We start from the raw sequence: 13,085 nt of genomic DNA on the forward strand, positions 1-13,085 counted from the left end.
AGTGTGTTTTTCTTTATAATCTCACAGCGGCGTCGCGACGATTCGAGTGTGTTCGAGTTGGAAGAAATGCCGGAGTTGTGAAAAGAAATAAAGGCCAGAATTGCCGAAAGTACATGTTTGGAAGCATCTTATGTCCTGCATTTCGTCGCAATAACACCCGGGGACGTTTTAAAGCTTTGAATATAGGTATTTCGTGAGCGATTATGGAGGATAAAAAAGAAGAAGGGGAAGCGGAGATCCAGGAACACGGACCCGAACATTGGTTCTCAAAATGGGAGCGGCAGTGCTTGGCCGAAGCCGAGCAAGGCGAACCCACCGAGGAAGAGGCTGACCAAAACCAGGAGAAATTATGGCATCTTTTCCAGAATTCCGCCACTGCGGTCGCTCAACTTTACAAAGGTCGGAATCGACGCACTATCGATATCGCGTCTTCACCAAGCCCGGGAGGTTAGCTTTAGCCAGCCCAGCTATCGTTACCGTATGTTCAGCAGTACGACATACCTGTGGCTAACAGGCTAGCTTCGGTGTACAGAACTACCCAGCGCGTTTAGTTGGATAGCCGGACCGCCGACTCAGTTGATGAGGGAGACCAAAGTTTGTCTGCCGGTGGATTTGGGCCACTAGTGAGAACATTTATTAATATTATTTTTACTACCGAAACCGCATTGAACTAACCATGCTCCTCCCGGTTTAGTTTAACCGGGCGTTACTAGCAGACCGGCTAGCGCAGCCAGACGAGGAATCCGGGCGGTCAGCCAGGCAAGCTAACAAGACGATTGCCGGATAAAGTTAAGCTTGTGGATAAATGGGTGTATTGATTTGCTACGCCCGCATCGAACAAGTCCACGTACGCAGTCCTGGTCTTCGTAAAAAAAATGCCCGTAAATGTACAACCTGCGATGGTACAAATATGTGTGTGGTTTTTTTTTTTTTTTTTAAACACTGTCTTTAGGCGCGACAGGATTCGGGATCCAGCTACCAGTTTATTATTCCGGCATTTATTATTCGGCCGGCCGTTAACTGTGGCTAGTGAAACAAAATGGCGATGGAAACAATAATTATTGCAACGCGAAAATACCCAGACTTAACCTGCGGGCGACTGACGTCTGCTCCCAGTCCCCGGGCGCACGCAAAACGACGTTTCGCGTAATAACGGAGTTTTCCCACTTCAGCTAGTGGCCCGATCGTCGATGTTTGTTGTGCCCTTTTTTTAGTGATTTCCGATGTTTAAACCAGCCGGTTTCGCCTTTAAAAATTAAACAAAATGGCGAAGTCTTTTGTGGCCCTTGCCAGCCTCCCATCTTGTTTTTCGCAAATTTAATGGTTCTGTTTAGTGGCTTCGACCGTAAGAAAACGTGTCTGGCGGTGTGAAGGTTGCGTGGTTGTGTTCCATCACTCTTAACGTAACCTTGAAACTAGTTAGCCGACTTTAGCTGACAGCTACCGTCGCGCTCGGAAGTGTCGCCCGTCGGATTGTAATTCCAGAAATTCAAACAGCAGCTTTAAACCGGGCGTCTCATATACACGCTCGTCGAGGGAACCGGGGTCCGGCGGCGTACTTTGTTTATGTAGATCTGTGTAACGCAGGGCCGAATTCAAGTAGACAGGTTGGTTCTTCATATTCTTAGACAAGTCAGTCCTCCAAAGGGTTTAAAAAAAAAAGTATATTTAAAAAAAAAAATATATATATATCGATCTGTCTAGCGTGTTTTTTTTTTTTTTCTTGCTTTCTTTCTAAACCTACTGATTTATTGCTGTGTTTCTGGTAGTGCTCTCATCTCATCTCTGTTTCCTCAATGTTTGCAGATCGAGTTTGCCATCAGCAGGGACTGTCTCTCTGGGTTCCCTTTCAAAATGCTGCAACAGCTGTTACCAATCTCTATAAAGGTGTTTATTCTGCCCTTCCTCATTTCACCTCACTATACAGCAAAGCCGTATAATGGCCGCAACCGTATACGCATTACTACTTTCAGTATTTGCGCCTTTTAGTATATCTGGATTTTTGTTTCAGTATAATAGCAGATGCATTAATGGGGCTCCGTACATTTTCTTTTCTAGGTTCATTTAAAGTTTTGTGTTTGTGAACCGGGAAGCCCTAAAAGTACTATTTTAGTTCAATGGACAATTAAAAAAAAAAAAAAAGTGACAATTTATGAACCCATTTACTCAAAGTATATGATATTTAAGTCTGAGAATAGCTGTGGTTGAATAGTTTACTTTCATTATTAATTGCATCTTTAGACATTTAACTGTAAATTTATGTCTTTATGTTTGTCTCTCTAACAGAAAGTGTTGATGCACATCACAGAAGTTATGACCTAGGGATTCAGATTGGCTATCAGCGACGTAATAAGGATGTTCTTGCTTGGGTTAAAAAGCGAAGGAGAACAATTCGCCGAGAGGATTTGATTAGTTTCCTATGTGGAAAAGCACCACCACCAAGGACTTCCAGATCTGCACCCAGACTGACTGTCATGTCCCCTAATCGGGCTGCTTCCACAGAAACGGTCTCTTCTGTCGAGGCAGATTTACAGCCCTTCCGTGAAGCCATAGCACTGCATGGTAAATATTTTTAATTCGGTTATTTAAGATGATTGTCTCTTGAGAAATAAACCTGCTTTGAATTGAATTGCCTTTTTACTATTGTATGTGTTAAACATAGGGAAATACATAAGCTATTTTCTGGATCAAATAAAAGTGGTATTTATTTAATTTTGTTCAGAACAGATAGATTTACATTTTATGTTATGCTCAAGTGTTCCAAATCCTCCAATAAATAACCTGTTGGAACAATATAGAGTAATGTTAATTAATAGTTATTAATTACAATGTAGCCTGAGTCCATTGTGGGTGTGGCTGGCTGGGGGCTCTGATGAACTTTGTTGGGCCTCAGTAGCGCACAGCATTGGTTCATGTTTCTGCGGCAAAAACAGACCGATCAAAAATGTTTACAGACTTATTTCTTTTTATATAATTTTTCATATCTTGCATGTTATGTGTTTATTGAAAAATTTAAATGCATTCATCGGACCTTCATTAAGTTGACCTTATTTAATAAATAACATTTGGGGAAAAATCTACAAGTTAGAAGATTCCTTTTACGCCTATGTTATTGCGGCTTGAACTAGTAAATCACTCTTTGGCTCTGTTTGGCCTGACCATTCCAGTTGTGTTAATTGGAATGCTAAACAGTATTTTACTATATAATGGTAAATATTTTAAAGTAATGTTTTTTGCTCTGTTTTATCTGAATAATGTATGCGTTTCAATAACGTTAATCCTAAAAGTTTTTTAATTACATATTTTAGTTCCTTCTCATACAAGTAGGAATTTGTCTTCATGGGAGTCTGGCAAGCCGCCATTGTTCCTACTGCAGCTTGCAACCGTAGGGCCAATTTTAATGCTTTGTTTTGAAGTGGGCGCTTGAATCCAGTTCCTGCTAGCAGTATGACTCTTGTGCTGGGTACAAGGGGGACATGGAAGGGGAAATTCAGCTGATTGCAATTGCAAACTAACTTCTAAATTATCCAATGTTTCATTAGTAGGTTAACATTTACGTCTCATTTTTTTGTAGGCCTCAGTGGAGCAATGGCAAGTATAAGTGTCCGTTCCAGCACTCCTGGCTCCCCCACCCATGTCAGCACTAGCTCGAACACAGGCCGCAGGAGAAATGGACTTCATGATGTGGACTTGAACACTTTCATTTCAGAAGAGATGGCGCTCCACCTGGACAACGGAGCCACCAGGAAGAGGACCTCTGCCCAGTGTTCTGACGTCATCACAGACTCCCCCACCCATAAACGCAACCGAATGATCTGAGCCTGACCAGCTCCCACTGATACATTGTGCTGCTTGAAATAAAAAGCCACTTAATCCTCAACACTTTTGTCCCCACCACACACCCGTACAGGAAACGAGGGCTGGTGAAACATCTCATGTTAGAAAATTCAACAATGATTGCCATAAGTTCGTCCACTGTTTCCATCTTGACTCAGTGGACTCGTTTATTAAGTACTAACGCGATCGCTATTTAAGTTTAGTTTTTGATTTTGGTGTTTATGCTGCCGAAATTAATTGTATAGGAAAGGAAAGTAGTTTATGTTCATAACTGGCTATTAAGTACCAGTATCCGCTGTTAATTCTTCTGCAGTAATGCCAGTTAATCATGGAATGTTCGTTTCAGCTACTTTATCCTCATCTTGTTTCCTATCCCCCTTTCCATCTTTTAGTATATCTAGCTTTTTGATTCAGTATAATGGCAGATGCATTTATGGGGCTCAGTACTTCTTTTCTAGTCTCATTTAATGGTCCGACAAAGTTTTGTGTTTGTGAACCGGGAAGACAGTTGCAATGGTCTTGCACAGCATAAGTGAAACAGCTAAAAAGCCCTAAAAGTACTATTTTAGTCCAATTGGAAAAAAAAAAATCTAAAATTCCACTGTATGAAACCAGTTACTCCAAAAGTATATGATAGTTAACAGTCTGGGAATGGCTGTGGTTGAATAATAGCCTGTATTTCGGTGTTGGGGGGGACAGGGGATCGCTCATTTTTGCACTTGTAACGCGAAAGGGCACCATTCTGAGGAGCTGGAGTTAAGAGGCGTCGTCTCAAATCTTAGTAATCGATTCAACATGCTCTTTCATATATGTTCAAGCAACATTTTTTTCTGAAAATGAGGAAACACTTAATAAGTCAATTTTTCTACAAAAAAAATAGGCTTATGTCATTAATGCTTTTTTTTTGTTGCTGAAGTGGGTCTGTGACAAAAATAGCTTTACTGATCTGAGAAATAGGTTTTAAAACCCAGCCCTAGTGTAACTTTTTTAGCCATGTCTTTCCCACCAGAGAAGTGTCCAAAATGCAAGTTCATAATTAGCATTTACACGTACACTTTCTTTCAGCCTGTTGGCTGTGTGCGGACACAACCAGGGACAATTATGTAGACATGTCACTTTATTTTGTTTGGGCTTGCATTTTTACTTTAAAGGAATAAAACAAAAAAAAAATCAACTAATCTAAAAAAAAAAAAAGTTAAATGTATCGATCAATTGAAATGTTATTTAACAGATTATATGGCAAACCATTATAGTTGATGTCTAACCACTGAACCTAGGGACGGCAACGTGATCTCTTGAGTAAAAGCTGTTTGCCGCACTGTTCATGTCCATCACCGAGTGAGGTTGAGATGAACATTGTGTTTTGGGGAAAAGCATTGTATAATGTTGCCATGTAACAGGTTTCCCTTTTATAAGAGAAACAATAATGTATGGGCTTAAGTTATTAAAGACTTTTCAAATATGCAGAGCCAATGTCGTTTCTTGTGTGTATATATTTTTAGAACATTTTTGTGACAATTTACAGCAATCCCATGCAAATGAAACAAATAAACTTTTGTATTATCAAGTTGTGCATGTTCCCGCTGACTGACTGTATGTTTTACGGAAGAGATGAGTGAATACATCACACTATATCCCAGAACTAGTGTTAAAACAGTAACAAATTCTGCATGGGTGCTGTGAAGAAATTCCTTCAGCTTCCCACAAGATGGCACTACTGGGTTGGGGCCGTAAAGGTCACGCCTTTCAATTCACTGATATTCGTGGCTATTTGTAATGACAAAACCTACACTTGGGTTCTGTTCAGAGTATAGCGTTTCCCAATGCTACATCTGTCTTCGTACAAAACATTTAAAGCCTTGAATACATACCCACAATCAGGCCAGGATCCTTTAATTGCTAAATGAACATTTGTGATGGATGGTAGACAAGACGACGCACTGCTGTAGTGTCCATCTAACCATCCATCCATTTTCAAAACACTTTTTGGCTTCCTGCTCATTATTTCCGGCCTGTTTTCTATTGCTCTAACATGAGGATTCATTCTAGCATCAGTCACACAATCTCATAGTCAAGCATATAAAAAAATTTGCCTGTGAATGAAAAAAGCGAACTAAAAATCTCTGCTCAGAATGCAACGGTTATCAAACCACGCAGTCCACATTTCCATGCGTGAGATTTGTTGAGATTTTACTTCATTATGATCTTTTATGTTTTCTCCCAAATTTAGGCAATAAACAGCAATGGCAATATAATTACAATTACAATATGTAATGTTAGTTAGTTTGTTCTGGTAGTTTATGTATATATTCATCAATTAAATGTTTTTATCAACTATAACAACGTAGTCATGTTACTCATTGTACTCTGATTATTGTAAAATAAAAAAATGTAAAAGATATATATATGCACGATGCTAATTGGAAACTGGAGGTTTGTCCTTAAACATCTCATTAAAAGCTTCTTGACACATTCCTTCGAAAAAGAAAGAAATGGGCTGGAGGATGACATGCCACATTAATGTTGAACCCCTCTCCTAATGACGAAGTTTCCATGGCAACTCCCTCCAGAAAATTACCCCGTCACGTCGCTCCTGACCAGAGGACTCGGCGAGGATGAGGTGCGTGGTGACGTCACCAGGCGGCGTGGGGATTCTCCTGCAAGTCGCGCCTCCGCCACTGGGTGGCGCCGTCAGACAGGCGAACACGCTCCATCACTACCACGCCGCCGCGGCGAATTTGAAGTCGTCAAAGGGGCAGAGACGCATACGGATCCGGGGCCAGACGTTGTCTGATACACCCTGAAATGTCCGCGCCATCACGAAGATGCAATAGGAGCACAATGGTAGTAAGTGGGATTTGAACCTGGGTCTTCTGGTTCATAGGCGAGTGTGTTACGTCCACCCATGATCAGTGGCTAATGAGTGTTTGCTGAATGGACCTGCTAAGTCATTTCCAGAAGCCGTGCGCTTTGCACTCACCTACGTCTACAACACAGGACATTTTAAGACGACTAATTATGCAACATAGCACACATAGGGTCTGCTGGATGATGTTGAACACCAACATCATCCAGCACATCCAGTACAGTCCTTAAATGGTGTACAGTACACTTTTAATGTATATGTTGTTGGAATTTTCAGTTCAGAATGAACGAATGATGGACCTTGATTTATTTTTCCTTTGGTCATTAACAGTTTATGAAGCTCACGGCAGTGTGCTGGGTTCCAGGAAAATTCTGCCGCCGCCCAGAGATGCTGCACCAGCTCATTTTAGGACTGATGGGGTGGAGCATCGAACAGTTCATACTAAAAGCCTCTGCTCTGACATAATATATGGATGATGGTTATTTGGTTCAACTGAGCCCTCTGTTTCCATGCATCTGGGACTGACAATGCATTTTTACCACAGTGTCTGGGTACCACTGAGTTACATTTACCATCATTGCATCACTTACAAACATTGTTTTCATAACTTGAGCATTTTGTATACAGTACAGGTCAAAAGTTTGGACACCCCTTCTCATTCAATGTGTTTTCTTCATTTTCATGACCATTTACATTGGTAGATTCTCACCGAAGGCATCAAACCATGAATGAACACATGTGGAGTTATGTACTTAAAAAGTGGAGACCTGGCCTCCACAGTCACCGGACCTGAACCTAATCGAGATGGTTTGGGGTGAGCTGGACCGCAGAGTGAAGGCAAAGGGGCCAACAAGTGCTAAACACCTCTGGGAACTCCTTCAAGACTGTTGGAGAACCATTTCAGGTGACGACCTCTTGAAGCTCATCGAGAGAATGCCAAGAGTGTTCAAAGCAGTAATCAGAGCAAAGGGCGGCTATTTTGAAGAAACTAGAATATAAAACATGAATATGAAACATGTTTTCAGTTATTTCTCCTTTTTTTGTTAAGTACATAACTCCACATGTGTTCATTCATAGTTTTGATGCCTTCAGTGAGAATCTACCAATGAAAATGGTCAAGAAAATAAAGAAAACACACTGAATGAGAAGGTGTCTCCACCATCTCATTTGGCCTGTACTGTATCTGGCTGCATGGTTTTTGCTTTCTGTTCTTGTGCCCTCCAAGCTAATGCTATCTGAGGCTTTACTGTGATATTTCACTTCCCAGAACCTGAGAATTTTCTCACGTAGCAACGTGTGCAGCCTGTGCAGCCTGTGCGTTCTGCTGTAGTTAGTCACAGAGGAGAATGGTTGGACTGGGTAGGAAAAGGATGAGACAAAAAAAAAAAAAAAGGCCCAAACGCGTGGTGTATTTCAGTCGCAGTAACGTCATAGTTATAAAAATTTCAGCTTGTGCGCGTGCCTGGACACGCACAAACACCAGGATGCTAAAACCGAGCAAGCCAGCATATGTTCAGTAATTACGGGTTAAATCCTTTTGAATAGACAAAGGGCTGCGCTCAAGCGTCCGTGCCGTCTGACTCTGACACCCGTGGCAGTGGACCAAGTGCGGGTTAATTCCTGAATATGTCTGAATCATGAGCGAACCCGGGCACGGTGACGGAGAGCAGCCTGTGTGTGTGTGTGTGTGTGAGGGTGGGAGAGAGAGAGAGAGAGAGCGAGCAAGCGTGTGTTTTCTGGAGCTCTCTTGTTGCCCCTGCTGGGATGGACACGCAGCTGGAAGGAGCTGCCATCGTCCACTTTTACAGAACATTGCATGTCCAAATCTCTCCCGTCTTTTATTTCCTTCTCCTCTGCTCTCCCTTTCCCTCCTTTCCCTCTGTCACTTTTTTTTCCCCCTTACGAATGTGATAAAAAATGCAAGGCCTCGCGACGCACCGATGCGCAAGCTGCTCCCACATCCCTATCGTCCTCGGCCGCCGCTCCCTGAATTATGAATGCACTCTTCAGAACTCCTCCTTCAGCACAAAGCGGGGCCGCGGTGCCCGCATCCCCTCAACATTCCAGAATTGGCGTTTCACGCCCATGCCCATCCGGCGCCCGCATGATTCTAAAAAGGACGCGCTTGTCATCTGAGTTCAGCGCGCCTGACAGCCTGGCGGAGAGGGATCACAGGACTGTGCCGGGGACGCTCGGAAGTGCTGAGCTGGGCTCTTCTGCTCCTGTATTCCCTGCGCCAGACAGACACGGAGACTTGCGGCAAGCCACGGTTGTTCTTGAATGAACGGCTGGTGGAGTAAAGCCTCTGCTCGTCTTTGCGAGGCATCCTTGCGTTGCGACCGCGCATTTTACTTCTTCTGTGGCAAGTCTGTGCGAGGCACAGCTTCATTTTCCCCACAAACCCTTAATTAATTAGCTAGACCGCTGGGTAAGTGAAAGCTCCAGAGCGCTTGTCAGTTATTGTTAGGCTGATACGCAGAATATTATACTCAGAGTTTATTAAGGCCACGTATGATGTGTGAGTCACCGAATTTCAACGTAATACAATTAAGTGCAACACATGAAAACATGGACCAGAATTGCAATCCACTACCGACTCAGTGGAAGTATGCACACCCGCGGTTCAACATCATGTTCACTCACACACAGTGATAGGTGGTTTGACCCGAGGACAATCTAGTGATGAGCTGCCTGACCTCTCTAACGTGAACCAGTTCATGAAGTGGAAATAATCCCACAGAACATGCATTAATTATTCACTCCTCAGGTTTCACTTGTGCATATACTGTATGATTGTATATTATGGATCATTGGTGGCTTAGAGGACCCATCATCAGAAGGTTGCTGGTTTGAATCTGGAACTGCCAAGGTGCCACTGAGCGAAAGCACCGTCCCCACGCCCAGTCATGGCTGCCCACTGCTCGTCGAGGATGATGGTTAAAAGCAGAGGACACATTTCTGCGTGTGCGCCGCCTGCTGTGCTTCACAGTGACAATCACTTCACTTTCAACATGTTGTGTTGATATTATGCTCAGACACCCTTTCTCAGGTAGCTCAGCTGGATCAATTTAAACTTGAGCCATGGTGGAATTCTACACCTTGAGCAGTGGTGCTTATCAGACATACTTTTCTTCCACTGTACCAATGTTCAGTATTTGGCTCACTTGAAAATCCCTCTTGCCCTTGTAATATTCTTTTACAGTCTCCTGTATTCCATCCCACGCTGAGCAGAGAAACTGAATCAAGGAACACCATATTTGAACTGCTTAGTCTCAGCATTGTACCGTGGATTCTTGGACAGTTTGTATGGTGCTGTTAAATCTGAGCTAATCTGACCTGCACCAACTGTACATTCTTGATGAAGAGCTCTGGCCATGTTTGTCTTCTATGTGGAAAGCCATGAAAAAATAACAAGTAACAATCAAGAAAAGTCAAAGTGCAAAGGGCATGATGCTTTTTTGTGAGTATGGGGGACGCCGAGAGAGCAGAGCCGCGGGGCTCCGTTTGGCGGTGGAGACAGGGATTAGGTTGTTGTTACCATGGCTGGGTGGAAGAGGAAGGTAGCAGGCGTAATTGTAAGTCCAGCGGGTGGAACTGCTTTTTGGCTACAAACATCCTTTGTCAGGGAGGACAAGAAGAAAGGGGGGGGGTGAAACCGACCTGAGGCCAAACCTGTTCATGTGGTCCAAATCCTGTCGACGGGTCTTCATTGTGGAGCTGACAGTTCCATAGGAGGAAGTGAGACGTAGTAGTATTAGAGAAGAGAAAGGATGGGAGGAAAGTATGGAATATGAAGAAGCAGAAAATGGCCCTGACTGCTTGTTTTGCATGTAAAGGGAACCGAATGGAATTAGTAAGAAGCATGCATTTTTAATTAAACAATGCCCTAGACTTTGAAAGGATGTTTCAAAAGTACAAAACACCCGCAGAATCTTTTCCACCTTCGTCTGTTCATGAACAATGAAATATGCAGCCACGTTAGCTTGTTTTATGATTAAAACATGAACTGGTATTATATGCATAATATTAGTAAATTTATGCATACATTTGACATTCGTGTTCAGTAAATTATGGAATTGAGTGAGGACAAGAAAAGAAATGTCAAGGCGACTGGAGGAGCGCACAGATTAATTCGAAGAAATCACCCAGGCCAGGCCACTGCTTCACTCATCACAGCAGCAAACACCAGTAATTAGTTTATGTAATTAATAGTCAAGCAGGCCAGTCATTTTTTTGAAGAGCTACAAAAAACAAAACACCAACCAAAAATTGAATGATTTTTCTGAATCATTAAATTATATTTAAGCCATTTAATATTTTAAACTCTCAAACAAAAGAGAATAATTGTTTTATTTACATAGCCTTTCTAACACAATATATGACGTAAAGGAAATAAATGGATAAAAACGTTTAAAAAGAGGACTGAAACAATAATTTTCTTCAAATGGTTTGTGAGTGTAAATGATATGATGTTTTGTTGTATTTAATATCCAGTGACTCTGCATCAGACAATTACACCTTCTGCTGTTTCACTGTACATCTTCCTATAAAACAACGTCAAATTATACTAAGAAGCAGAGTTTTAATGTTAAGATTAATGTTAAGTCTGATATATGAAACACCGTTGGACAAAAAAATGACACACAGGGACACAAAAGGTTCTAAATGGCCAAACTGGAACAGCAGTGCTTTGGTGCAAAGTTTTCTTTCCAAAAATAAACCAAAGTCAAGAAGCTATTAGATGGAACAAGGGCAATTTCGTCCAGACTCATTTGTTTTTATAATTTAGCCCTGTAATATATTCAGCAAAAAACCAACTACAAATTCAGAAAATGAAATAGGGGAACATTTCATTTGGACAAGGCTGCAGACATGCCAGCGAATAGTTAGGAGTCATCAATTTAAGCAATCACAACATATACACAGTGACACTGAGGGTGTGTTTCATTCCTCTCATGCCTCCTTTACCCATTTGGCAAATGCGAGAAAGGCTTGAATGAGCAATGCATAATTTGAAAATAAATAATAAAATATAATTTTAGCTGTTTGTGGAGTCAAACATGTTTAGCATAATCCACCTTCCCTGCCCCATGCAGTTCAGTACATTTGTGCCCTGTTTGTGCCACTGTCTGCCAGCTAGTTTACCAGAATTGTTAAAAAATATTTTTCATATGATTCCAGACTGTTGAAGTTATCACTAAAGCTTTTGTAGTTTGTATAAGTTTCTGCAATATCTCTGATATCTCTGCGCAGACCTGGGAATGAACTAACATTAATGTTTACCGTAACTCCTTACCATTACTGACATAATTCAGCAACGTGGATTTTTCACATCATTTGTATACGCCTTCGTCAAGTTTGCATCTGCTTTCCTTAGAATCTGCATCATCACAAAGGCATTGGAAGGTGGGTTCAGTATTTAATGTGAAATTCTGCTTCTAATCTGTCTTTTTGCATGTCATCCCATGTGCAAAAACGTGTGCAGTGGTGGCATGGGTTTGTGCGTGTTGCTGCGGAGTAGCTGGAGCAGACCAGGGCCAGATTTATGAGTCTTGAACAGTGTCGGCTGTAATAAACCTGCAGTAAATGAGGGGCGACTTTCAGTGCTGGTTTGCGCTGGCTGCGTATGAACAGAGTGGGCTTTTGATTGCTGTCCATCCAAGCAAGCTTCCAGCTCGCGCCTCCCCTCTCCTTTTTTGGCGCCTTTCGGCCTCACCTTCTGTCTCTCCGTTTGGCTGATGTATGCTGTCAGTGCCGTCTTGAGTTGTGAAATGCAAAAAAAAAAAAAAAAACAAATGTGAAAAACTGAAAGCGTCGTCCTCCGCCCCGGTCCAGTGGCTCTGAGAGGCGGAAATTGTTATATCCACGTGTTCGGGCCAGGATAGAGCTATCATGCTGAGGAAAGAATAGTCATGTGACCAAGACCTCCAATAAATATCAAAGTCTGAGGCACAAAATCGAGGCTTGCAATGTCATGCATGCATGTTGCAGAGATGCCCTCGGGACTCGTTCATTTATTTTTCCGCCTAGATGGATGAGCCTCGCTGACTCCATCCCACAGGATTTAACAAATTCCCATGCAGCTAACAATATAATGGCCAAGCCACACACATACAAAAACACTCTCACACACACACAAACAATCCTTCAAACCGGCCTTGGCCCATCTCAGTGAAGATGGAATTGTTTGGGCACATGTTTGCAGCACTCCTCACTTGCACCGGACATCTTGTCAGCAGCAGTGAATATTATATACGGTGTGTCCGGAAAGTACTCAGAGCACATCGCTTCTTTCATGCTTTGTTGCAGCCTATTCTAAAATCTATTCAATTTATTTTTTTTCTCAGAATTCTCACAACACCTCATAATGACAACAACAAAG

At 42.2% G+C, this 13,085-nt stretch overlaps 1 protein-coding gene across 2 annotated transcripts; it reads left to right on the forward strand.

The window, feature by feature from the left end:
* hapstr1a (HUWE1 associated protein modifying stress responses a) lies at positions 1–5,305 on the forward strand. Of its 2 annotated transcripts, none has more exons than XM_028986594.1 (4): positions 1–447; positions 1,807–1,887; positions 2,287–2,562; positions 3,575–5,305. In XM_028986594.1, the coding sequence occupies exons 1-4, from the start codon at positions 204–206 to the stop codon at positions 3,817–3,819; spliced, it is 846 nt and encodes a 281-aa protein (XP_028842427.1). In that variant the 5' UTR covers positions 1–203; the 3' UTR covers positions 3,820–5,305. The 2 variants fall into 2 exon arrangements, with proteins under 2 accessions (XP_028842427.1, XP_028842428.1); XM_028986595.1 differs by having other exon boundaries at positions 1–399.
* Positions 5,306–13,085: the final 7,780 nt, after the last annotated feature.

The sequence above is a fragment of the Denticeps clupeoides genome, chromosome 7 (genome assembly GCF_900700375.1).
Source record: "Denticeps clupeoides chromosome 7, fDenClu1.1, whole genome shotgun sequence".
Taxonomy (NCBI): domain Eukaryota; kingdom Metazoa; phylum Chordata; class Actinopteri; order Clupeiformes; family Denticipitidae; genus Denticeps; species Denticeps clupeoides.